The sequence below is a fragment of the Halichoerus grypus genome, chromosome 2 (genome assembly GCF_964656455.1).
Source record: "Halichoerus grypus chromosome 2, mHalGry1.hap1.1, whole genome shotgun sequence".
Lineage (NCBI taxonomy): Eukaryota > Metazoa > Chordata > Mammalia > Carnivora > Phocidae > Halichoerus > Halichoerus grypus.
The window spans coordinates 8,954,167-8,981,495 of record NC_135713.1 but is presented as its reverse complement, the minus strand read 5'-3'; the positions used below and the strand labels follow the sequence as shown (position 1 = coordinate 8,981,495).

Below are 27,329 nucleotides of genomic sequence, written 5' to 3'. Positions count from 1 at the left end.
CTGTATCTGTCCAAAAGGAAGGTTCCTCTGCTTTGAGAGGATTGTTCATCATATTCACTGAGAATGGTATTCTTTCAACTGCAATACAAAATGTCTCTTCTTGTTTCTGTTGCATCATAAAATCGAAACACTTTTGAAAGAGATGAGCAAAAAGTAAATATTATATAAAACTGGGAGGCGTAGCCATACACATAAAATCGCCCATTATTGTAGATGAGCAGATACATCTCACGGGATGAGTAAAAGCTGCCACACCACCTTATTTGTGTGAGAGTGACCCCAGACGTTTCCTCCCCATGCAACGCTGTGGAAATGGAAGGCAGAGAAGCAAGAAACACCTTACAGCCTCAAATACTGACACATTTCTGTATTCCTCAGTGTGACATTTATTCTACAGAAACAAACCCCCCTCCAGCTCCAGAGTTTTCACACAGCAGGGCTTTATTTCTCACTCATGCTGTGTCTTCTCGGGGCTGGCAGAAATCTTCCTCCCTCCTACTCAGGGACCCATCGCAGAGGGATTAGGACAGAGAGCATGAGGATCGCATGCCTGCCCTTCCGTGCCTGGGGCAGGAAGTGGCACTTGTCACTTCCTGTCATAGGCTTTACATGGTCCCATCTGTGTGCACGGGGGGGTGAAGTGTGCTCTACAGTGTGCCTGAGGAGAGGAGTAGCGAGGGCCTCCATCGACTTCCTCTTACTGCTTCAGGTGGGAAGTCACTTGAGGGTGTTGCCCTCCATGACTTTTTATTGTGAGCGAGGATAGGAGCTGTGGAGTGGGACAGGTTAGTTTAAGTCGTTGTTGAGCTCCTTAGGATCCGTGTGGTCAAGGTATTTAACACCTATAACCCTTTATTCGCCATCTATCTAAGGAGCATTGTGGTTGACAGGAATTAGCGGAGCCAAGGTATACAGTAAGTACTTAGAGAAGGGCTATACTGGCCAAAGGGATGTAGCAGCCGGGAGATAGTCATAAATCCTGGAGGGTGTACGGAGAGCATTTGTATTGTATCGGAAAAATACTGTTATCAGTTTCCTGGGGCTGCCATAACAAATTACCACAGCTGAGTGGCTTAAAACAAAACAAGAAGTGTAGTCTCTCACAGTGTTGGAGGCCGGAAGTTCAAAGTCAAGGTGTCAGCAGGGCTGTGTTCCCTATGAAGATTCGGGGGGAAGGGAGGGATCATTTCTTATCTCTTCCAGGTTCTGATGGCTCTAGAAATTCTTTGATGGCTCCAGGCATTTCTTGGCTTATACATGCAGGACTCCCAATTTCTGTTTCCACTTTCCTATAACCTTCTCTTCTCTGTCTTTCTCCATTTCTATTTCTTAGAAGGACGGTTCAGATGATCTCATCTGAAGACCTTTAACTTAATTACATCTACAAAAATGTTTTTTCCAATAAGTAGCTGCACACAGTTTCTAGAGATTTAATGTGATCATATCTTTTGGGGGTGAGGGGCACCATTCAACCTACTATAAATATGAAAGCATTTTTTATTCCCATTTAAAATGCCACTTACTAACTGACCATGCATGCAATTCTTAAAATATTGACTTTAGGATTACATTTCTGTTTTAAGTGTGAAACTTTGTAGTTCTCTATTACCACTATATAGCACATACCTTTTTGATACAAGAAAATTTGCATTGGATTGAATTTGTAAAGTTACCATTTCACGTATCAATTCTGTCTATAGTTTTCACCATTGTGAAACCATTTCCCAGTTTGCTAAAGTGGATGGGTTGAGGAGCAAGACACCCTGTAAAAGTCACATGTCCCTTAAAGGACTATCCTTGTGTTCGTGTATATCAATCATAGCTTTTTTGAACACTGATTTATACCAGAATTCCCTTTTCCTTGTTCCTCTGTAAATGTATTCAGAAGCCATCTCTGAAGTACAGATTAAAGGTCTAAAATCCACTTGCTGTTGTGCAACTGATGAGCTATTCATAGAAGCTCCTTGATCAGAGTAGAGGCTTTAGTGAAATAAGTGTAGAAAATCATTCTCAAAATGATACCTGTCAGTAATTGGCATCTAGATGTCTTACCAATTATTGACACATAAAAAGGGGGCATGTAGAAAGTATTTGCATATATAATGAAAGAGTTATGCATGTTTAGAAATTTTAAATTTATTTATCTATTTAATAAATCGTTCAAAAGTTACCTATGTTGCCTCCATAGATGAAATCTGTGCAGTGTCTTTGGCATATCCTGTACAGGGACTGCCCTTCCTACCTAGGTCGTCTTACAAAATGTCTTTGTAAAGGGAGAATTGGGGAACTGTATATCCAATTGGTGGTAAAGTGTTACAAGTTTTAAATTATTTAATTTAAACTAGTAATCAGCTGACAGGAGCTGCTCATGTGATAATGTCTGGAAGAAGGTATAGATTTAGTGTATCTTCTTTATAATGAAAAAGGAGGTTATATCTTTCCCAGACTACCTGACAAAGTCTACATGAAACTAGTCAGCCTCATATTTTAAAATAACTAAAACTGGGTACACCTCCATCCATGTAGAAGCTGTTGTAAGGGATGAGTATAACAGGTTGGGCTTTGTAAAAAAAAAAAAAAACTATTCTCTGAAAATTACAGAAGAGTGTCCATTTATAACACACGAGTACCTGTGATTCAAAAGAGATATACATCAAATGGATTAAAGTTAAGATTGCATCAGAACAGAATCTCTTTTCTCAGTAAAAATAAATAAATTAAATAAATAAATAAATAAAAATAAGACACAACATGGAGCCCATAGTGCGTTACTACTCTAACGCACTATGTGTCTTATAGTCTAGGGTCCTTGGTTTCAGTCAGTGCATTACACCTGTGTATTCTCTTTTTTATAGTTCAGCAGAAGAGCAGTTTCACTGGCAATCACAAGGTAAGGTACAACTTCTTGATGAAACTTACACTTATTTCTACACTGTGTCTTTATTGATTAATTTCTTTGTGAACTTTAAAAAAAAACCGATAAAAATGGACACGATAAGACCACAACACTAAAATTAAATGATGCTGTGATAGCTCATGATTTCCTGAGAGTTAAGTTCTCTCAATTCCCTAGAAACTTTTATGATTTTCATGGATACATGGAATTGGCTGGCCTTGGCTTCTGCTACTGGTTGACCAAGAATTACAATATGAAATCTAATGAGAACTTCATGGACGTAATGTCTTTGTTTAGGATACTTTTCATTATTAAAGAGTAGCCTAAAGCTTTAATAATAACAATATCATGCGTTTATTCATCACTTGAAAATATTGTATTTCAGATGGTCAAAAAGACATCGAAGACGAACTTACAACAGGTCTTGAGCTGGTGGACTCCTGTATTAGATCACTGCAGGAATCAGGAATACTTGACCCACAGGATTATTCAACAGGTGAAAGTAAGTCAAATGACAATTATGCTTGAAGACAATTAAAATATAAGAGTATTCTTTATTCTCATATAATTAACACAGTGAGTCATATCTAATAGGACCTCAGCCTGTGTTTATACTTGTTTTATCCATTTCACTCCACTCTCTTCTAGTTCCTTCCCACATTACCCCACCCCAACTCACGTGAGGTTAGATTACAAGCTCTCTTAAATCAGTAATTGGCATCTAGATTTCTTAACCAGTTACTGACATAGTGGTGATTCTCACCAATTCTCTGATATCCTTTTTGGCATCTATCTAGACTATCACATTGAATGAACTCACCATATATTTTTTTAATCAATACAGTGTCTGCTTTAAAATTAACTGTGAATGCATTACTTATACAGATCATTTTTGGTAGAGATCTTAAAACAGTATGACAATTATATAACAAAATAGAAAAACTCAATATAATATATGCAGTACTAAATACTTAGTATTATGCTATAGTACTATGCAATAACCCCTTATATTTCTATATGTGGCCATCTTGCATTGCATATTAACCTCAGCAGAATATTTAAAAATTTCTTCATCTCCTCCTAATTACATATTTTTCAACCATAGTGGTTGAGGCTTAGGAATAAAAGTGCTATGAATTGAAATGAGCTCCACTTTAATAAATCATAAAATTCTCTTGACTTAGTTTAATAAGATACCACAAAAAGCCAAAAACTAAATCATTAAAACATATATCACCCTGGCAATTTCTGCATCGGAAATCACTGGAGCATTTTATTTCTTCATTTAAAAATATAAAATTTCCTTGAATACCCACCAAGGTTTGTTATTTAAAAGAAAGATACAAGAATAAGATAACATTTCGGTCTTGAAACCATTAAATTTACACATTAGTTCACTTTCTCTACAATTTTTATAGTACCACTACTCTTAGGAAAGCATCATCACAAATATCTAGATGTGTTTAAACCCATAGGCGTCCCCTCAATAAAACTCCTAAAATAAGATGCATGATTTGTAGCATCCTTGTCCTCTGTATTTTATATTTAAAAATGTAGAATTATTATTTCTCTCTCAGAGTCAATAAATGTATCTCCCTTATAGGGGTGGTTGCAGTTAGAATTATATTTAATTAATATTTGAGACACATGTACTTACTTTGTTCAAGTAAGGAAAGCAGAGATAAAATAGTGTGTCTTGAGAGAGGAGGTGATATTAGATATCACATTTTTCATATAATAATAGAGAAACATATTCTATTGTGAGTTTAGGAGAGAGGATAACCTTCAATACCCAGAAGGTGCAGAAAAAAGAAGGAAAATGTAAAATAAGAGGCAAACCAGTTAATATAGAAGGGATGAATCAGGTATATCAACTTAACACACTATAGTTGAGCACACTGAATTCTTTGAAAAGAATAAAAATTCAAGTTTGTAATAAGCAAAGATAAAATAATTATGTGATGTTTATACGGGACACACTTATATTAATGAAATAAATGTTGAAGTTAAAGGAGCAAAGTAGCAACAGCAAATACAACAAACACAAACTGGGATCGGGAAGAATTTGTGAGATGAAGTGGAGTTTAATGCAGAAGCCCTAAGCAGGGTCAAAGAGGAGTTATCTAAGTGAAAATGTCTTGGCTCATAAAGATGTAATACACTCATACTAACAAAGTAAACATGATGCACCAAACAAAATAGTGTCTGGATATTAAAACAAAAATTATTAAGAATGAAAGGAGAAATTGATAAAAAATACTATTGCGAACATGCCAGTAATGCACATGTCTCAGAATCAGACAGATTACTGGAAGAAAAAGATGCATAAGTTGAAATAAATAATTAACAAACCAATGTAATAAATGTATCTAGAAAGTTAAATCCACTGAATTATAATATATATTTGTTATATATGTCCAGGGAATATTTATAAACCTTGATCAGCTGTGGGGCAGTAAAGAGAACCCCCAAAATTGAAAAGTGTAGAAAGGTCACATTCTTTAATAATAATCCAGTAAAATTAAAGGTAAATAAAATGATAAAATATATTCACATTAAAATTAGGAAACACGCATTTAGATCTACTGAATCAAAATAGCAATAAAACAGAAAATTACATACTATTTAAAAAGCAAATAATGTAGCAATATTTTATAATGAAAACATAGGGGTATGGGGAAAAAACTACATTCAGAATAAATCTTAACTTTATTATTAAAAACAAAGACAAGGTAAAGGAATGTTGTACTCATTTTGGGGAAACCTTAAAAAGGGCTAAATTAAACCAAAAGAAACTAGGAAGATGGGACTAATAAAAGTAATGTGAAGATAAAATAATATAAAACAAAAGAGTAGAAGAGATAAATAAAGTGATAGAAGGAATAAATCTTATGAACTTTTAAATAACTTTAAATCAACTAATAATCCTCAGCTTTCCTAATTGAGACACTGTGCTACACGTGAGAGAAATGGAATGAATTTTTAGTGTTCACTTTTGTTTTCCTGTAATACATGTTCAAAAATTACCTACAAAAGACGTAGCTTTGTTACAGGAACGTTAAATACTCCAGTAGGGGTTTTTTTGGAATGTATTTGGCAACTGCTGAATTTTTGTCTTTCAGAAAGATTAGTTACTTCATGTTTTTATGTACTGGATTATCTTTTTGAAGACTCATAGGATTTTAGTTGATTGTTTTTCCTGCATGTCCCTGCCTCCTTGTTTGAGATAGGAAAAGTAACAAAGCAAAACAAACAGGTGATAAAATCACCACCCACACGTTTTATGCCAAAGGATCTAAACCACAGTGAAATGCGGAACACTGTTATTCTTACATTTATTCTTTTTTTTTTAATTTTTTTATTGTTATGTTAATCCCCATACATTACATCATTAGTTTTAGATATAGTGTTCCATGATTCATTGTTTGTGCATAACACCCAGTGCTCTTACATTTATTCTTAACATTTTCAGAGTCACTTTGAGACTGAACTAATTAAGTAAATTTTAGGAAATTAATTTAAAAATACTGAGTAGGTAACTATCACTTTAGGGATCAATGATGAGTAATTTTAATTGTTTAGAAGGTCATAAAATAGAAGTCTCAATTGCTTTTGTATTTGTATCAGGGTCCAGCTGGGAAATAGATTCTACTCAATAGAGTTAAACTGAAGAGAAGTTAATTCTGGGACTATTTACAAAGGAGAGGGCAAGATTAAGGGAATACAATGTCTGGGGAGGTACTTGGGTAGCAGCAACAGAGGGAAGCCCTTACCACCATTGGTCCTGAAGGAAAAGTCCAAGGAATAGTACCGGCAGAGTCAAGAGGCATGGCAGGAGCAGAAGAATAAACATCCTAACCTCTCTCCTCCCGCCTTCTGATGTCCTCGTGCCTCCTATTGACCAAATCCGATCATAAGCCAAAGAGCAAGGGACAGTCTACTTGGAGAAAAGGGCAGAGAACGACTATGCAGAGCAAAGCAAATAAGCAGCAAGACATCCCATTAAGTAGTAGAACAGCATACCATGTTTATGTTCTTGTTGGATAAACTTAACACATAGATAGGTAGTGACTTTTTTGACACATCTCATATAATGAGTGCAAGCCCATCAGATTCGGAGTCCCTTGTTTTGGTGATTACTTGATTGGGTTCCTTACTGGAACCGACATGAAATAGCTAAAGTTAAATTGGACCTGACACACTGCCCTTGAGAGCCAGTCTCTTAGTCCTCACTCAAAACAACACTAAATACAATCTAAAACCAGCTTGAAAACTTAGGAGCTTAATATATTCTGAACGTATTAGAATGACAACCAGTCTCAACCCCCAAGCACACAGTGTTTAATTTGCTGTGTTTAAAAGCTTTTGTTATTTTTCTTTCCACGGTCTGATTAAAATAAATTTGAATCTTAGTAAATCCATCCTCTTGACCCTAAGGCAAGCAGTAACTGCTCTGCTATAAACTATAGTGTCATGTACTTATCAGTATTTTCCAACACTTTGCATTTTTTAAGAAGTGCTATCCTAAACAGTATGTAAATCACGTGTACGACCTTTGCCATCCTGCCACCATTTCGTGACTGCCGGCTGTGTAATTCCAATTCTAACAAATATGTGTCACAGAGTCACTGGGAGAATTGTTATTGCTTTGCTGGGGAAAAAAACAAGTTACTGATAGAAGCTTGGGGCCATTATGTTCTCACATGATGTACAGCTTGACCTGAACTGCCATGGACTAAGTACCTTATTTAATCCGTGCATCTTCGGAGACAGAAACTCAGAGATAAGGGTGATTATGTCTTACCCAAAAACTAACAAAAATATATGCCAGTCGAAATCAGAAATCGAATAGAGAACTTGGGAGAAAATGACTTACATGTTAATAGACAATGTTAATTTGCTTAAATATTGTATTTTGAAATAGTAATTATTTCTATCTGTAGCATATTGATAAATTGAAATTCCACCATGTTCTAGAAAATCCCAGCATTCAGGAGGAAAAGAAAACTTAGGAGCTTAATATATTCTGAATGTTATGATACAGAAAAGAATGTTATTCTGAGTTTTCAAATCAGAACATATTCAAAAAATCAAGAATCAATCTTGTAGGTTACTATTCTGAGCAGATAGAATCCAAATAGAATAATCATATGTAGTTGGACAGAGGTGAATATATTATTTACTGTTGTTTTACAATCTGTCATTTTTATTTAATTGCTGTGCTTATACTTAATTGTTATGTAGTGAGAAAATCGTTGAGGGATGAAGTTATTAAGATATTGTAAAATATAACTCCCTATATTTTTATGCAGTAATAATAGTAAAGGTGAGAGACATCCTTATGAAGTGAATACTTTCATAATTCCTAGTAAGCATGGCACCAAAGGATGCCAAAGTGATTTGGGAGTATAAGGACTTTATAATAATTAAAATAAACAAAATGATAAGTATATTGATCATGTGGCTCGCAATATTGATATGCTCAGGGAAAGAGAACTGGTTTGTCTTATTTTCTGTTATGGTGGAAACCAGTCCTTAGTTAGACCCAACATAGACCCTCTGGGTAGGGGTACAAGGTAGCCCATCCCGCCCTTGGAGTCAGAAGACCTGGATTTAAGTCCTGATGCTCACCCCATTCTACCAGTGGTTAAGGACTGTCACCTAGACTCTGGAGACCCCAAGTCTTTTCCTGGAAATGCACTTATTCAAGTTAGTTGAGTTCATCCTTGGATTGCTCATTTCCTATGAAATCACTTCATCATATGCCTTTGGATTTTGAAATGCAAATGAGACAATCTCCTTTCCAGAAGTTTGTCATGGTTCCAAGTCTAAAGTTGTCTTTAGATACTATATGCATCCATTTGTTTCCTTTCAAAATTCACTCACACTCACTTCCTCCACTGCCTTTGGTGTTGTAGGGCCAATAGGGAGTTAAGAGTAGCAGAAATGGAAGATACGAGCAAAAGTCAAGGGAAAACACCCAGGTGGCACACAGGACATAGTAATATCCTCCTAGAAGCTATAATTGAATTTCCCTTCCAGATGCTACCTCTACCTGGTTTTCAACTAATGTTCAATTTCTTTTTCTTTGATTTCCTTCTATCACATAGATGTTTAAAAGGCATATCTTTTCCAAAGAAGCAAATATAGGAAGTGAAGGGATTGACAAAGGCATAAAGTACCAAGTGTTCCTTCTCCATCCCTGAAGCAAGAGAGAACATAATGCGAATTTCTCATTAAAAACATCATTCTCAGGGCGCCTGGGTGGCTGTCGGTTAAATGTCCAACTCTTGATTTCAGTTCAAGTGTTGATCTCAGGGCTGTGAGTTCAAGCTCTGCTTTGGGCTCTGTGCTGTGCACGGAGCCTACTTAAAATAAAATTAAAAAAAAAAAAAATCATCTCCACCTGTGTTAGTAGGGTGTCCTGGGATCAAGCACAAAGTTTAAAGCCTGATGGAATTTTTAATAAAAAAAAACAATTGAGTTTTGAAATTGTCAAGGCACCACAGGTACCCAGAACACAAATATGAGGATCAAACAAAAGCTGTTGAAAGTGAAGAAAGTATCAGAACGCACATGAGTGTGAGAAAAAGTAGAGAGTCTGAAAGCTCCCATGAGAAAGTCCGAGCAAGCACGATTTTCCTCAGGGGACAGTGGAAGAAAGGGTATCCTGGTGATACCTTGTGGAGACATCTTGTGGGATTCCCCCAGAACTTAAAACATTAAGACTGCCCAGGATCAAACAAGTCACTTCAACAGCAACTGATATAGTCTATTCTTCGTTTGCTGGGTTTTTACTGAAGCCCTACAGGCAGAGGTGGGTGTTATAGTCATTCATTTTTAAATGTATATATTAAATACTTATTAAAAGCAGCACAGAGAGTCTCTGCCCTTGTGGCATTTCCACACTAGTCAGAGAAGGCTGAAACCAAGCAATCTGAATACTACAAGGTCAAGTACATAATTGCTATAAGCAATGACAAAGTCAGCAAGAGGTGGAATTAGAATAGGGTTCTCAATATGTACTTGGGAATCCTGGGGGATCCTGAGGCCCTTCCGGGGGACCTGAAAAGGCATGAATTTTCACAATGATCCTACAAAGTTACTAGCCTTTCAATGCTCCTTCTCACACCTGAGGGTGAGAGAGTCTCAGGAGCGGAGTTAGCAGAGCTTTCCAGAAGCTGCATGTTGCGCGATGGCATCATTGCCATTTGGTTTTTTTTTTTTTTTTTTTAGCAATTTTTTGTTGTTGTTGTTGTTGTTTTATTTTTTTGTTTTATTTATTTATTTTTTTTTAAGATTTTTATTTATTTATTTGACAGAGAGACACAGTGAGAGAGGGAACACAAGCAGGGGAAGTGGGAGAGGGAGAAGCAGGCTTCCCGCGGAGCAGGGAGCCCGATGTGGGGCTCGATCCCAGGACCCTGGGATCATGACCTGAGCCGAAGGCAGACGCTTAACCAACTGAGCCACCCAGGCGCCCCGCCATTTGGTTTTAAACATTTTTTTCATTTTTAAAGCAGTAAATAAGCATTCTATAGCACCCATATAAATAAAAGCTCTTTGTGGTCCTCAGTGATTTTAAGAGCATGAAAGTGCTATGAGAACTCTAGTTTTGAGATAATAATCAAAGGGTCCAGGAAGACCTCTGTTTGAGAAGATAATTGGATCAGGGACCTGAACAAAATGCGCAGGCAAGCCACGCAGATTTCTAAGGAAAAGTCCGTGATTTGTGGCAAATGAAATGCTGGTTCTTTAAGTGAGTATATTCCACAAATCAATTACAGTGTTTTCAGGGTTTAGCTTTTAAATTTTGTTTTCTTCTGAACTGATTTTTTTATTTCTTTTCACAATTATTGATAATAAGAAATATGAATCTATTATCTTTAGACAATTTATGAAGAAATATGAATAATGCCTTTCCTCTCTGTGCTACATTAATTTTTTAAATGGTAAATAATCTGAAAATAAAACTTCACAAGGAAATAGTTGGAAATTGTAATGAGCTATAAAAAATACTGTTCTGTGATTATAACATCATGTAAAATCCCATGCATAATAATATTCTTGAGCTAAAGTCATACATATGGGCGCCTGGGTGGCTCAGATGGTTAAGCTTCTGCCTTTGGCTCAGGTCATGATCCCAGGGTTCTGGGATCGAGTACCGCATGGGGCTCCCAGCTGAGCCTGCTTCTCCCTCTGCCTCTCTCTCTCTCTCTGTCTCTCATGAATAAATAAATAAAATCTTTTAAAAAATGGTTAAAATAAAGTTATACATTTGAAGTTCATTTCATGATAAATGTCATTTTGTTCATTTCCCTCTATTGTATACAGCTGTAAAGAAACTAAGTGAGTTATTGCATAGTGTGAGTGCGGTAACGACCTTCTATTTATCCATATACAATAGTCAGACTTGAAAAAACCTACTAATTAAGCCAATAGCATTAGTTGAATCTAAATCAGCTTAAAAACTAAGTGAGTACTTATCTAATCCTGGGACCACTAGAGTTTTAATTTTCACATAAGGCATTACACATTGAAAGCAGGTGACCAGACAAAATTGATATTCTGCAGACAGACTTAGAAATGAAGTATAGAAACACACCTGCCCATATAATAGCCACATCACTCAGAGCTGCCTCGCATAACAAGCCTCGCGAGCTTTTTCCCTTGGTTAATTTTAGGAATGGTGGTTGGACTTAACCACTATTTTCAGTGAAATTCCTCAGTGAAACTCCTACTTATGAGCTGTTAAAGTTACTAATGAAGACAATAGCCAGTTTAACACCACTAGCCACTTCTTATTCCAAGTAAGTTTAAACTGATGAATTTATCCAGAAGCCGTAAAGAAGAAATGGCCACTATAAATGAAAGCGATTAGTAGTTCAATTTAAACAAAAGTCAAGGGGCGCTGGGTGGCTCAGTCACTTAAGTGACTGACTCTTGGTTTTGGCTCAGGTCCTGATCTCATGGGTTGTGAGATGGAGCCCCATGTTGGGCTCCACGCGCAGCGGGAAGTCCGCCTGAAGATTCTGTCCCTCTGCCCGTCCCCCCACTTGCTCTCTCTCTCTCTCAAATAAATGAATAAATATTTTTTAAAATAAATAAACAAAAGTCAATATTTTTACTTGCAGTTAGATATGACTAAAGTGCTCTGAGCTTATTAAAGTCAATTCGGTAATCTGACAGCTTTTCTCACTGACAACTATTCTCATTGATTTTGTGATCTTTAACAGGCCACTTGTATATGTAATTTCCACCAACTACTTCTTTTATTCTAATGCAATATTTTCTATAAAAAAAAGATTTTCTCTTTCTGTTTATTTGATGTTGCTCTAAAAATTTACTCTCATTTAAAGCACAATAATGCTTAACCTTCAAATCTTTTTTTTTTTTTTTTCTTTTTGGGATAGAGCGAGCACATAATGGTGGGTGGGGAGAGGCAGAAGGGGAGGGAGAGAATCCCACGTGGGCTCCCTTCCCAGTGTGGAGCCTGACACAGGGCTGGATCTCATGACCCTGAGATTATGACCTGAGCTGAAATCAAGAGTCAGATGCTTAACTGACTGAGCCACCCAGGCACCCCAACCTTCAAATCATTCTTTAAAAAAAAAATGATTTTATTTATCTATTTGTCAGAGAGAGCACAAGCAGGGGGAGCAGCAGAGGGAGAGGGAGAAGCAGGCTCCCCACTGAGCAGGGACCCCAACGTGGGGCTCGATCCCAGGACCCTGGGATCATGACCTGAGCCGAAGGCAGCCGCTTAACCAACTGAGCCAACCAGGCGTCCCAACCTTCAAATTATTCTTAACCTTCCACAGAGACTGGTTAGCAAGAGCATGGAAATGAATGCAGATTCTGTCAGTTATAAATGTATGTGAATCTTGCTGGCATTATTTTTCGTGGTCTGCATAAAGATAAGTTTCTATATCATTTTGACAGAATCAATTTAACCTAAGAGTAAGTGTTTCTAAATTTCCTGACAAATGTACATCTAAACAAAGCTGCCAGTCCAGGGTCCAGTCCTGAAAATGTCCCTCAGTTGGTGTGTTTATTATTCCTTTGACAATCCTGAATTAACAGCCTCAACAAACTGTTCATGGGGTCCCTGTTTGAGGCATTGCCTAATTCTAATAGTTTATCTTAGTGCCTTCTTGTTAGTAGCACTTTTTTCTTTAATGGTAAAAATGATCCTTTGGAATTAAATCGATAACTTAATTACCCCTTAGAATCCCTGTCTTATTCTTGCTGTTTCAGCTCCCACTATTGGTGACCCTGGCAGCTACATCTCTGTCCTAAAATTTCACTTACATACAATCAAACTTTGATCTCGGAAATTACATAAGACCTAGGAAGATTAAGTTCGTCAGGTGATGTTTGAGCCAGTATTAAAATCAAGCCCTTTCTAACTACATAAATCCCCACCATCTCCTCCAACTCTGTAATGTAAAAAGGAAGCCCATCTTTCCTCAAAACATCAAGGCTGCAACACACACCAACTTTTCTTCTTCGGGATGCCACATCATTGGGAGTTTCTGTTTTCCCACGCTCATCTGTGAATATTTGTTGGCTTCTAGGACAGGTGCTCGACTGAAGCGGACCAGAGTTCGCAAGTCCCAGTAAATCACCTTAACCCTTGTAGAAAGAGAAGGCATGTGCCTGATGATGACAACGGGGTCCTGTGTGTGGGGTTTTCTGGAGGAACCTCCCAAGCTCCCGCTGCAGTGCTCCCAATCAGCCGAACTACGGAGTCATTTGGACCCTCTTTCACTCCTGCCCACTTAGTCACTAAGTCCCCGTGAGCTTTTCTTTTAAAATGTCTCTTAACTGTGCACCTTTCCGCCCCTTCCTAAAGTAGCCACCAGTTAATATTTCCTCAATTACCGTGGGTTTCCTTTCTCTGCACTGCAGGAAATCCCTGGTCCTAGTCTCTCCAGTATCTGAATAGAGCCCTGCTGCCTTCATTGTAAATGTTCAGAATTCTGCTTCCATCCTATTATCCTGTGTAATACTGTACAGATCTCTGTTAAGTCATTCAGATTCCTCAGAGTCTGGTCTGTTCAGAGGGTTAAAGCAGCATGGTGGGGGTAAGGTGAATTTTCTTTGAGCTATCAGGCATCAGGGCAGGCTGCACGGAGGAGGTGACATTTAAACGGCTCTTTAAGACTAAGTTTTGAGGTTGACAGAGAAAGGAATTTCAGGCTGAAGGGACAGAGAGAACTTTTGCTTTCTCATCTCTTGGCTCTGACAGCTAGGTTTTGTTCGGTTTTGTTTTTAATTTTAAGCAGGCCATTTTAATGATCTATGCCTCAAATGTCTCATTTGTAAAATGAAAGCTCACGAGGTGTTGAGGGAAAACGTTAAGTGATATATGGCACAGTACTGTAATAAGGTTTTCAGGACAAACAAATCCCAATCAAGGGTTTATTATGATTAGACCATGAGGCTACGTAATTAGATAATTAGTTACTAATACTAAAAACTGACATTTGTAAAGCAGTTTATATTTTTCCAAGCAGTTTCACATCCATTATCTCATTAGGTGCTCAAATTTGCCCAGATTAAAATTTGTAGAGGCAGAATGATGGAGTGTGGTTAAGAACACATGTTCTGAAGCCAGAGGCCTCACTTGCATGCAGCCCACTGTGTGGTGCTACCCTCAGTCCCGTTGACATAAAGGGGGATGGTCGCACCTTCTTCACTGGGTCCTTGTGAAGATGCAGTGAGCTAATGGATATTAGCTGCTCTGGATGGTCCCTGGAACTTAGCAAGTACTCAGTAAAGGTCAGCTGGTATTACCGGCCCTTTGCCGTCCTCATCATGTCCCTTTCATAAACATGGAAGTCTACTAAGTGTTCTGGTCCTGGATTCTTTTCCCCCCAGCCATTGGCATGCTTCTGGCCTACATAATGACTTAGCAATGCCACATGGTAGGCTTCTGGCCTTTCTGCATTACTGCAAAGTATGTAGTTGAATGAAGGTTCACTGTTTTCTGGGACCAATATTTAGCTAAAGCAGGCAAGAATTAGCAACTCCAGAAGAAGTCTCTTTAAACCTGTGCAAACAGAATAAGAGTGTATCATCATGAAAGCTCTAGAATTTCTAGCTCAGTTAAGAAGAAACAGACGATATATTATAGTGTATACGTTAATACGATCTGTGAGTCTGAATTTTTATGTAGAAAATTAGCCTTTCAAGCTTTCTACCTGCTGAGGCTGATCTCTGTCCCACTGATGGCAGACAGCAGGCTTCCCCGGCCAAAACCCGGAGCCTGTAAGGAGAGGTTCACCGGAGAAGAACCCCAGTCCGAGACATAAAGATTTCTCCTACAAACAAGTTGTCTTCTCTTTAGGGGAGACTTTTTCAACCTTAAAATACCGGTCTGTGTATAGGACTTAATGCTGCTTGGATGGCAAACGGCAGCTACTCCTGGGCTTGGGGATAGAAGATGAGGATCTGAGTCTCATCTTCACTTTTTCCAAGTGTATGACTGGCTGACCGACCACTCAGCCTCTCCACACTTCTGTTTGCATTTCTGAGAAATCATGAAAAAGACTCCAGGATAATTTTTTTCACAGGTTGCTGTGTGGTCTCTAGTCAATTGATGAATTAGCAGACACACTGAGATATTATTGAGATACTGACATTACACTCAAAATACATGGCTTCAGTATCTTTCTAGGATCCATGGCAGGTTTTATGCCCCTCAGCAATGCTGTTCCCTTAGACTTTCTCCCCTCTGTGGAGCTGGGACTATTGCGTCTTGATCAGATCAAGGAATCCTATTGAGCAGACCCCTGGGCTCAGCTTTGAGGACCGTCCCATGATGGGGAAGGTCCATAATGGACCAGAATGGACAGAGAGATCAGTCAGCATAGAGATCTGGAAGCATACACACACCAGAGGGTAACTGTTGCTTTCTGTGACCTAATAGGAGCTGGTGATCCACTGTTGCTCATAGTTCAGGTTTCCTCTGGAACAATTAATTACACTAAAGGCAACATTCCGTTTCCCTGGGTGGAATTTTAAAGCCCAGTCTCTTCTCTCCGCAACTTAAGAAACCCTCTTCCACCATCCTCATCCCCTAGCAGATATGCTTCATATCCTCACGACTGTGGTCTAATATTACCTCTAGCCCAAGCCTCTAGCCAAGACTTGATGGAAAGTCAAAAGTTCTGGAGGAAAAAAATCATAATTTAAAGCCCAAGACTGTAAATGCTTTCGAAACCTCTGGAAAATTTCTATTTTCTACCTCAATGCACAATAATGTTAATAAAGGTAATGAAGAGTTAGTTATATGTAAATTTTACTTCCATTATAAAGTAATTAAGGATTATCCTATAATTTTAACCTTTTCATATTCTCATATAGCTTTGTTCTCTAAAATTGGAATGAATAAATGCTATTCATTTGAAACCTAGTGAGCAATGGAAATCATTCTAAAAGGCATGCAGTGTTTTGGCTATTATCCTGACTGTTTTGCCCTTGCCAGGTGATATGTCAGTGCTGTAATATTATGATACATTGCTCATTGTTGCAATTACCTTTGTCAGACTGCATCTAGGTTTCATGCTTGAGATGTGTGAACAAAATAATGGGATAGAGAATCTTGGTTTGTTTTTGTTGAGTATTGATCAGATACATGACTGATTCTATAAAAGATGAGCAGATCTGATTATTTCATGATGTATATTTCAGGAGCACATAAATCACATTTTTAATTGAAATCCCTTTGAAAAAGGACTTTAAATTGCTACCATAAGACCCTGCATGGAAAGCATTTGTAGGTTTCTGGTGATAATTCTATGAATCTATTCGGAATTTGCAAAATTGTAGGACTTGCTAACTACAGAGGCATGTAAGTTCCTCAGAGCAGAGTGATGCAGTCTTCTTAAAAGGCAAATAACCAGGACACATAGTTCTCTTGCTTTATAGATTATGTCCAACTCTTGGGGTGCCGGGGTGGCTCAGTTTGTTAAGTGTCTGCCTTCAGCTCAGGTCATGATGCCAGGGTCTTGGGATGGAGTCCTGCATCAGGCTCCCTGCTCAGCGGGGAGTCTGCTTTTCCCTCTCCCTTTGCCCCTCCCCCCCGCTCGTGCTCTCTTGCTCTCTCTCTCTTGCTCTCTCTCTCAAAAAAGATGTCCAACTATTTACAAGAAATTGAAGATTTTACTTTACTTTATTTCATTTTACTGACATTTCCAAAAGTCTGTGCACTGTTGTATCTGTTTCAACTTTCACTACCCTGGAGATGTGCTATCATGGGGGAGGGGGCATGGCCAAGGAAAGCCACACCTCAGGGTAGAAAGAAAGAGCCAAAAGAAGTCTCAGGGGGAAGCTGCCCATTGTCAGGTAGAGTGGGGACCACTGACTTTAAAAGGCCTTTGCTCTTTCAGCAGAGCTCACTCTCCTCCACTGAGCTGTGATCTTCAGTAGGGTAGTGTTCCAGGGGAAAGCCTTTGGCCACAGTTTGTGACTGGTCCCCCAGTACCTCCCTCTTCTTCCTCCTCCTTGCAGTTAGTCACTGTCTGCCCCTGCCCCCATCACCCCAGCTCCTCTTCCTCCCACAGGCTCTCCTATATCTCAGCCTGCCCCTCGCCTAGGCATCGTGACTCTGTCTCTGTGCCTCGAAGTTTCCCCAGCAGCAGTGGGGACAATATGTTTCTGGCATCCACAATGAAACTTTGACTGCACTCCCCATAGAGACATCGTATTTCTGGTGATTAGGCCTATAATACCATCAGTATGGATTAAACGATTTTTTGCAGGCTATTGCAAACTTCACCATCTGGTATATACTGTTTGCTTGGGACTCTATTTTCTAAATTACAAGAAAAAGGATTACAATTGTACTTTTGTTATGCCCTTCATGATGAAATTGGGACTGGATGGGAACATTTTTATATCCTTGCTTGACTTTTTTCCAGATTTCAAAATACCCAGTCTTACCTGTATTAGTTAATTGGCTTATTATTCAACATCCAGTGGTGAGAATGTATGTTTGCATTGTTCAGAAGCCTCACCGGGGAATTAGAGGGAAGGTGGGGGAAGTTCTTAAATGACAAAAGTTATAGGAACTGATGCTTTTTTAAGGAAGACACGTTATTTTTATACAAAAAAGAAAAGGCCTATTGCATGTTGAATCTGTGGTCTCATTTGAAAGAAAGCCATGTTATAGTCCTGAAAAGAAAGAAGTAAGGAACTTGAAATTTGCCCACATTTATTAGAAATGATACTGTGGTCTAAAACAGCCAACGAGGGAGATTAAGGACCGGGTAATGATTATACCATAGTCTGTGTGTATATAATTTTGCTCTTTCAAAAAAAGAAGTGACTTTGCACTACGGTTAAGAGAGCATGAGAAAGCTTTGGTTGCCAAGTCCTTCCCACCCAACTCCCTCTGCTCACCCTAGACCCCTCTCAAGCCACACAATGGGAAATAACAAGTGCATGCACTCTTCCTACTTCTCTGAACTCCCAAAGTGAGTAGGAAATGTGATTAAAGAAATTTGCTTAAATAGACAACAGGCAGACTCTTGCGAGGATCCCATCTAAACAGAATGGAAGAAAATAAAGCACAGTCTCTTATACAAAATATAATTAAATAATAAGGCCCGGCACTGATTCTCATTTCTCCATCACTTGTAATATCAGTCACATTAGCAGCACCAATTTTAACACTGTATCCTCTCATTGTTCTCCTACTGTGATGGCAGAGATAACCAGCAGTCGGATATCAAGTGAGATCAGGGTGAATTCTACATTGTTTGAAGACCTATTAATATTTTAAACATTGTCTACTCTTCAGGCATTGAGGTATTACATCACTATACGATACAATTTGCCACTGATGGGAAGGTTTCGAGTGTTTTAGCATCTTGATAATTAAGTAGGCGATATAATTATATGAACACAATTAACATGAACCAAAAGATAGACTTTTAAATTATTTCAAATGTTTCTGATATTGTGTAATCCAAAAATAACTGCTGGATTAACTAATTTGTCTCAAAAGAAATGTCTCTATGTAGGTCAGGATGAGATCATTTGAAAAAAACTACTCTTTTTGAGAACTTTTAAACCACCAAAAAAAAAAAAAAAAAATCTCATTTAAGAGCCGGAGTCAAATTATATGGTCATTTTAGTTCTCAGAATTCAAAGCATAGATGGCTGGAATCGTGTGCGTGTGATAATTCTAGGCTACTCTCAATAAATAATACATGTCATTTCTGCTTCAGTGAGGCTGTCACTTACTGCTCTAAATGACTTTCAATGCAGGGCCCAGCCTGCTCTCCCAGAGTGCACTTCAGCTCAATTCCAAACCTGAAGGGTCCTTCCAGTATCCGGCCAGCTACCATAGCAACCAGACCCTGGCCCTGAGTGAGACAGCCCCTTCGCAGCTCCCCACCCGAGGCACGCAAGCCCGAGGTGCGGGCCAGACCTTCAGCCAGGTACGTGTGGGGATGGGCGCCTCTGCTGTGTTGGTCCCTGGGCTCCGAGGGAACAGGTGGGGAGCAGGGCTGTGAGCCGGCTGTGGTGTTCCCTCCTGCCTTTCTTAGGCATGCCCCATAACTTAGGAGAGATGCCTTCAGGGCTGTGAGGGAAGGACATGAATAATAAAATATGATTATCGAGTAACACTGAATTGTAGATCTTTTCTTGAGGAGTGTCTGTGAATCACTCGGGCTGTATCCGCTTTGTACGTGCTGATCTCCGTGAATGTGTGTCTAGTTACTATTTCTGTGTCTCTATGTGACATAAATACGACATGCGTTCTGAGTTTGTGAGGGCACCTGGAACAAATTTTTTTCTCCTAAAAAAAAAAATAAAAAGCATGAAGTTATTCCTTGGGCTTCATCGTATCAAGGAACGTAGTATTAATGCATAATCGAGTACACAGAACTCTTCCGAAGATAACTGAGTTTAGAAGTAGTTACACTTTGTCAAGTGTGATTTTGAAATGTGCCTGTAATTCTTTAAAGCGTGCGCTTAGCCCTGTGGTTTCAGACACAGATTTATCAGGTGCCGTTAAGATCAGCTCTTGGTAAATGAAGTAGCTACTAACCTGAATTCTTTCTTTCAAGAAAGATGTAAATGTGGTTTACGTGCTAATTTGGGGGTGCAGGTTATATTGGATGGACCCACCAGAATTAATATGTTGATTGGAGGGCTATCTTGTTTTTTTAAGCTGGTTTAAATTTATTTTAATCTCTGTGTTTTTACTCCTGGAATGAAGAACCCACAACCCTGAAAGTATCCCTATCAGCTGATGGGCTTAACTTCATACTTCCTGCATTAATGCATAGTACCTCTGCCAGGAAGCCTTCCCCAGCCACTCTACCCATCCTGGGCTCCTTTAACAATCAGACCTGTCCATCGCTATCGCCAGTTTATTGTTACTATGCATCCAAGAATCTTTCCAACGAAATTAAAATCTGTTTGAGGGCAGGACTGTTTTTAGCCTTTATCAGCAGCCCCTAGCCATCCCCACGGCCCCCAAGAAATGTCTGCAGACAGGAGGCAAGGTGAGCTGGAATGGCATAGCACAGTCACCATGAGATGCTTATTTTAGGTGACATGGACACAAGTGAAGCATAAACTGAAAGGTATCAGTGCATTTCAATTATTAAATTATTGCCTCAGCAATGTACTAAAAATATGAGTACCTTCTTCAAGCAACACTCTTGTCCATCCGTGGCGTTGTGACTTTTATCTTCTTGTGATGCCAAGCTATAGGATATGTGAATAAGAGGGAGTGGTAAATAAAACATTCCACGGAGAACAATGGCTTGTTCCCCTGTTGTGGTCCAGTGTGGACCCTGGTTCAGTGCATCTGTTTGGATGGAGAATGGAGGTGTGTGGGGCTTGAGAGGGATGGTCCCTGAAGTCACTGAGGGCAGGTCACATACACAGAGGCGACCCCTGGAACTCAGTACTGTTTCCCAGATCCAGGATCACAGTTCTATGAAAGCACTGGTCTGTCTTACCTCCCTTAAAGAAATGTGAAGGGATATGTGAGGGAATATCTAAAACTGGTTTTTAATTTATTAGAAAAAAAATTGTATGTACAAATATACATGCATTTATCATAAACACAAAATAGTCTTTATTGCTTCATGACAGAAGAACATTATATGATGTTTGAAATATTGGGTGTTATTAGCATAGGAAATATCGTTAGATTTCTTTTTAATCTCATTTTATTTTATTAAAAGATGAAATGGAAGTGATATGATTTTATTCTGTAGGTTTAGATTTTTTTTCTCTCTCAAAAGCATCCTATTCTTGAAAGGAAATATTTTTCTTCTTCTCATCTATACTGACTCTCTTTGACCATGATACACTGATTGTGGTAGAATATACATGATTGTGAATTCTTTGGAAGCACACAAGTGGATTAGAGCCCTTCTTTTATCCTTTTATCTGGCTATACATCTAGATCCAAGAGGCCACATTCAGAAATAAGGAATATTTTATATTCAAATTAACCTATGAAAGCTATGATTTTAGCTTTTACCAATTTCCTAGAACTTCTAAGACATATAGGTAGTAAAACAATAAAGTTCTACCTTTTTTTTTTTTAAATCTTGAACTCACTTATTACTCATGTTTGGCTTTTTTTTTTTTTTATAATATAAATATCTAAGGCTCCTGTAATTTGAGTTGAAAACATTGAATCAAATTTTTTTAAAAATCTGTATTCCCATAGCTGAGCGTCATGGAAAATAGAAATGTCAATATAAAATGAAAAATCAGTTAACTTATCAACTCATCTGTGAGCATCTTGTAAGCTTAATTCACATGTAGCTATGTAACGACTAGCTGTTAAATGTTAAAGCAAAGCTTTCTTATAAAATTAATAGCTACCATTTATTGAGCATGTGGAAGTAATCTGTTTTACATGCATCCTCTTACTTAATCCCCACAACAGGGCTATATTAGCATTGACACTTTAAAGATGGGGAGACTCAAGCTCATTGCATTTAGAGACGTTGCCACACACCATTTTAAGGCAGCAGTAGTGAAAATGGACACAAAGTCTTGACTGAATTGAAGTCTAGTGATTCCAGCAGTGTTTCATAGGTTTCCTTTTATTATTGACCAATTCAATTAAATTCATCAGCAGCTTGAACCTATTAACAGGTCTATAAATGTGGACAAGCAATATGGCGGTTTATCTACTTCCATGTTGTAGGAGTTCTTCTTGGAGCTAATTCTGTCATCTGCTAATTAGCATGGGAGTAAAATAGTAGAAGCTCAGAATGACAGGATGGGGCCTCACAGTAAAAGTCCATTTTAAAGTTTAATCAGAAAGTGTAACAAAGTTGTAAAGATATCAAAGCTATGTATTTGAAGTCATCAGAGTTAATAGTTTGAAGACATCTATAAATGTTCTATTTCATGTTCAAGGTGATAACGTAAGTTCGAGGCGAAAGTGACTGGCATGCTCATTTACCCTGGCAGGTGACTGGATGGAGAAGTCTGAACATTCAAAACAGGGGGTTGTTCTAATCCACTCGATGAACAGGATTGAGGCCATTGGCGAATATCTAAATCTTATTTATTTTACTAAGTGGTGGATCTTTTAGCTTACTTTTAGCTTTCACGTGCTGCAGTATGAAAGGCATGTTTTCTTGAACACCCCATAGGACCTGTGACTTCCAAATAATGTCAGAGAAGGGTTGAACAAGTAAACCAGTAGGTTTATTCTGCATTTAGCATTATACCTTGAAATTAGGGAGGCCACATCCCATTCCGATAACATCTCCCTTGTTCAGATCATCTTGGGATGATCCCTCTGTTCTAGTGGTTTTGCTGAGCCCCATGACACATTCTTTTCAACATTCCGAGTGGTATAAAAAGGTCATTTCTTCGAGGCTGGATTAATTTTTAGAATACCTTGTAGTTAGAAAGTGCCAAAAGGGCTAACGAAGTTCAAATTATTGCCAGCAGATGCCAGACCAAGTTAATAAGGTCAATAACCAATCAACACGAAGTATTTCTTTTTTTTTAGTCTAAAAAATATGTGTAATTCTAAAGTAAAGCAAATGGTTTTCTGTCTGGCTCATAAATCATGTCAGAATGCAATTTCAAAGGAGTATCATGCATGTTCAAAGAATCTAATTTCAATTAAAATTTTTAAAAAACTCTAGTTTATTCAACATAATACATATTTGTGGAGAGATCATCACCAGCATCACCAGGCTCCACACCAGGCCTCAGCAATACATGCAAAACCTACAATTGCCCCATCATATCAGTCCGCAGGTAAAGCTATAAGGCGCAAAACGTGCAACAAAATATTAATTCTCTGGTGTTACCCAAACTAGAATCCTTGAAACTTCAAGGATTCAACCTAGTCTCCTCAGACTCTAGGTTGAGTTCATAGGGCTGGAAGACACAGAAGGTAAGACCCTTCCCATCAGACCCCAAGGCCTTTCTGGGAAGTAACAATGAGCCAATTTATGGTTATTCATTCCCCCCACCCTGCAAGCTCTGTGCCCCAGCCTCAAACAGGCTGTGTAGGTCACCCCTCCATCTCCCCCTCCATTCCCCGCTTCTCCCTCCAAGTTAACCTTGGCCTTTGTGTGACTCTCGTGAGGTCCCCCCGTTAAAATAGAGCTGCTTTTCCAGGTATATCTGTGTATCTATGGGTTATTCTTTAATGCATCCAAGACGCTTTGTGTGCCTATTGCATGCCATGAGCTGTCATGCGTTCAGGATGAAGAAATAAAGAAAAGAAACGCAGTCCCCATCCTCAAGGAACCTAAATTCTAGCAGCAGCCATGAGAACTCAGAAAACCGACACCGGAAATAAGTAAATTACATAGTTTGTTAGAAAGTGATGATTTCCGTGAGGAGGATGTGATGCCAACCAGGGTAAGCAGGATCCAAAGTGCGGGGCGGGGTGTGACCGGTGGGGCCTTGTGCAGAAGGTAACAGCTGGGAAAGACCTGAAGGCAGAGAGAGAGGCAGCTAGTTGTATGGCGGTCCTGGGGACAGCAAATTCAGTGGCTCCCGGATGAGGCGGCCTGGCATGTTGACAGAACATTCTGCAAGGAGGCCAAGGTGGCTAAAGCCCCGGGTGCAGGAGTTTTCGAAGGGTTGGGAAACCCAGTGGATTATTGTGAGGATCTTGTCTTTTACTCGAGGAGGCGCAGCATGGCCTGACTTATGGGTTGAAAGCATCATTCTGTCATATCACAGAAAACACCCGATAGTTAGTTGCAGATGAGTTTCTTCCCATCAGATGGCCTTGCTGCAGGAGCAGAAACCAGACACAGCTGATCTCCGTATCGCAAGTAACTGGCCCAGGGTTCACCAAGCATTCCTCAGGCTCCTCCCACCCCAGCCTTATTCTGGATAATCCTTCTGCAGAGGTTGTGGGTAGAGAGCAGATCGAGCAGCTGGCTCTCCTCCAGGCTTTGTCTACTTCTGCTCACATAATGTTTCCTATGGATTGTATGAAATGCTGAATATAAGACTTCCGGCATAGAGGAACCACTCTAGATGCGTTGGTCTCTCCCCTGTCCACACATAAAGTAGTCTCACCAAGCACTTCTTCCCTCAAAAAAACAAAAATAAGCAAAAGATACGAAAGGATGCACCTGTGTACAGAGTACTGGCAGGAGCCTAAAGATTTCAAAACCACTCTCATGTCATTCAGCAGAACAGAAGTAAGTGTGTGCACATTTATAATCCTAGAAAAATGCCTGCTTGCTAAGGGAAATGAAGAATTGTATGATAGTTTTGCAAAATAAAACTGGACAACAGTGGGTAGCCTAGAAAAGCAGTAAGCTTGTTCAGAAACAACATTGCCCTTTCTTTGTGATCTGGCCTACTTATTTAATGTGGCGCTGACTTTTGTGTCTTAAAAGTGCTCATTTAGACTATATCATAATTATAAATATACCATCTGCTCATTGGTGCCCATGGCCGGGTGTTCTTTGAATTTGGAGCATCACTTAAATGGTGTAGTTTCACGTCAGATCAGTGTGAAAGTCAAGGGGATGGAGAGCTCTGTGGATGGTGGCTCGGTGCACAGAAAGACACATGGTGCAAAGAGAAGCAAATCCCCAGTAAACACCTATGTATTGGCCGTTGAATGGGAAGGGTCATGCGGATAGCTGGGGTGACATCACTCCGGTTTGCTTCATTATGAGCAAAGTTGTTGTTTGGCAATACTTAGGAAGAGAAAAGTCACCAATGAACTTGGAAAACACAAAATCACAAGGATGTATTTAGTCTAGAATATAGACAGTATGTAACATTTAGAGGAGAAATTGCGCCATTTTCTATACTTTCCTTGACATGTTTGTGGGGAATGGGCAGCTTATTTGTTTTTAAGATAGTTTTCAGATGACCACCTTTTGGAAATCCTTTCTCATTACTCTGCTTTAAAATCTTCCCCCTCCCATTTTCTGTTTCCAGTATAAATATATATAATCTGGCTTCAGTAATTGAAACATCTCTCGTTGCAGGGAGGATATGTGTGTGCTGTACTAGAGTAGTTCCTCCTCTAAGCAAGTATTTGGCTTCTTAAAGTAAATACTGAATGAACCTCTTGCTGGAATAAAAGTTTCTTGTAGTTTATTTTTGCCAAGGCTTATTGAGTTTTTTAGGAAAAGTTGCCACCCAGAAATCCCTCCTTATATATTCTATAAGATAAATTTATATAAGACATGTCATTGTTTTCTTTTTCTGTTTTTTTTTCCATTGGTAGAGGCTTTTTAAAAAGAATTTATTTATTTGGGGGGGGCGTGTGAGCAGGGGTGGGGGCGGGGGAGGAGCAGAGGGAGAGGAAGAGAGGGAATTTCAGGCAGACTCCCCACTGAGCAGGGAGCCCAATGCAAGGCTCAATCTCACAACCCTGAGGTCATGACCTGAGCCAAAATCAAGAGTCGGACACTTAACTCAGCCACCCAGGCACCCCTCCATTGGTAGAGCTTTTTAATGGCCATATGAAATACTCTTCTGAATATTTATTGATAATGACCCTAATCATACCTTTATTTAAAGGGAGGGCAGAGGGTAGGAAAAACCATCACCCAGGATGCAAAAATCCATCCCACCCGGTTTGTACTAGTGACTGGAAAACCCTGGGAAAATAGATCCACTAGCACCTCCTTCTCACTGCAGTGACAGGGCTGATAGGTTTGCAAGAGCACCCACTCCCTCGCACACTCTCTCTCTAATTGTGGGATACTCATGCAAAAAGAAAGCAGTGAGGGTGGTCTCCATTTTTGTCTCAAAGATTATAGCTCTTATGGCCCTTTTAATTGAGTTGTTCTCTTCTGGGGAAGGAATTCCTTCCAAACTCCTTGGTTTTTCAATTAAGTTTACTTTGCTCTGGGCACTACCTTTCACTGTAGCACAAGGTCACCGCCAGGTAAACCCTGCCCTTCTGTCCCCATCCAGCAGCGATGACTCCAGGGACAGTGTGAACTGTGAACGGAAGCTGTCTCTTTATGTTTCATGTTAGCTTTTACCAAAACCAGTGCTCCTCAGGGGAATTGCTAGACAAGGCTCTTGATGATTTTATTTGGCTATTTCCAAAATCAGACCTTTCTCACAGCACGAGGGTTTTCTACCTTGGGACTTATCTTAAAGAATGGCATTCCTTCTAAAGTCAATTTCAAAAGAGAAGATACCAAATTGGGGGAGCAATGATTGTAGCGTTTAAGCAAGTGCATTTCATCCCAGGGAGTAAGTTCAAGGGCACAAAACTTATTTGGGAACGTAGATTCATTTTAATTGGGTTGTGCTATAGGAACATTTCAGACAATAACTAAATGAGACTGTTTTGCATTCGGAGGCATGATTTCTTCTCATTTCCAAGTTGTGAGGGTAAAGGACTTCGTCCACCTGAGTGTGCAGACTGATTCTAGGAAAGTTCTACATGCTCTCAGATGTTTTAATCAACAGCATGTAGCCAATATTTCTAAATCATGTTATCAGCTTGTTCTGGTTTAGAAACGGATTTCTTCAAAGATGTCATCTTAAAGCCATGTCCTGTTTTTTTAGTATTTAAAAGCTATTCAAGCTTCTTAACTCATCAAACAAATAGTCTTCAGTCATTGCTTTTATTTTCTTAGTTGCATTCTCTCAAACGGCCTCCCACCCCCTTGCTCATCCAATCAATGTCATCTCCCGGAGTTACTGCTCTTCCACGCCTGGACTGGCTCACCCTGTTGCCTCTGTCTTCCTTTGAAACACGCTCTCCAGCTTTGCCTCTCGTGACACTGTTTTTGCCCAGGACCTCCTCAGCCACCACAACCAGGAATATCTGCGCCATGAATTATTAGCTTCACCAGTCTGATGGTAATCCCAGGAAAATGAAAGCGATGGAGACAGCTGGTGGGGGAACAGACAGCTGACCCCCCAGTCATCAGGCTCCCTCGGGGAGGCCATGGAACAGGGAGTCCAGTTGCCC

The 27,329-nt window shown here is 39.3% G+C and overlaps 1 protein-coding gene across 5 annotated transcripts in view; it reads left to right on the top strand.

Moving 5' to 3' along the window:
- Positions 1 to 27,329, top strand: part of CTNND2 (catenin delta 2) — an 892,725-nt gene that overhangs the window by 483,943 nt on the left and 381,453 nt on the right. For all 5 annotated transcript variants that reach the window (XM_078066561.1, XM_078066564.1, XM_078066562.1 and 2 more), the window contains 3 exons: positions 2,856 to 2,890; positions 3,282 to 3,398; positions 19,175 to 19,347. In XM_078066561.1, coding sequence (XP_077922687.1) covers positions 2,856 to 2,890; positions 3,282 to 3,398; positions 19,175 to 19,347 — 325 coding nt within the window. The remainder of the gene's footprint in view (positions 1 to 2,855; positions 2,891 to 3,281; positions 3,399 to 19,174; positions 19,348 to 27,329) is intronic.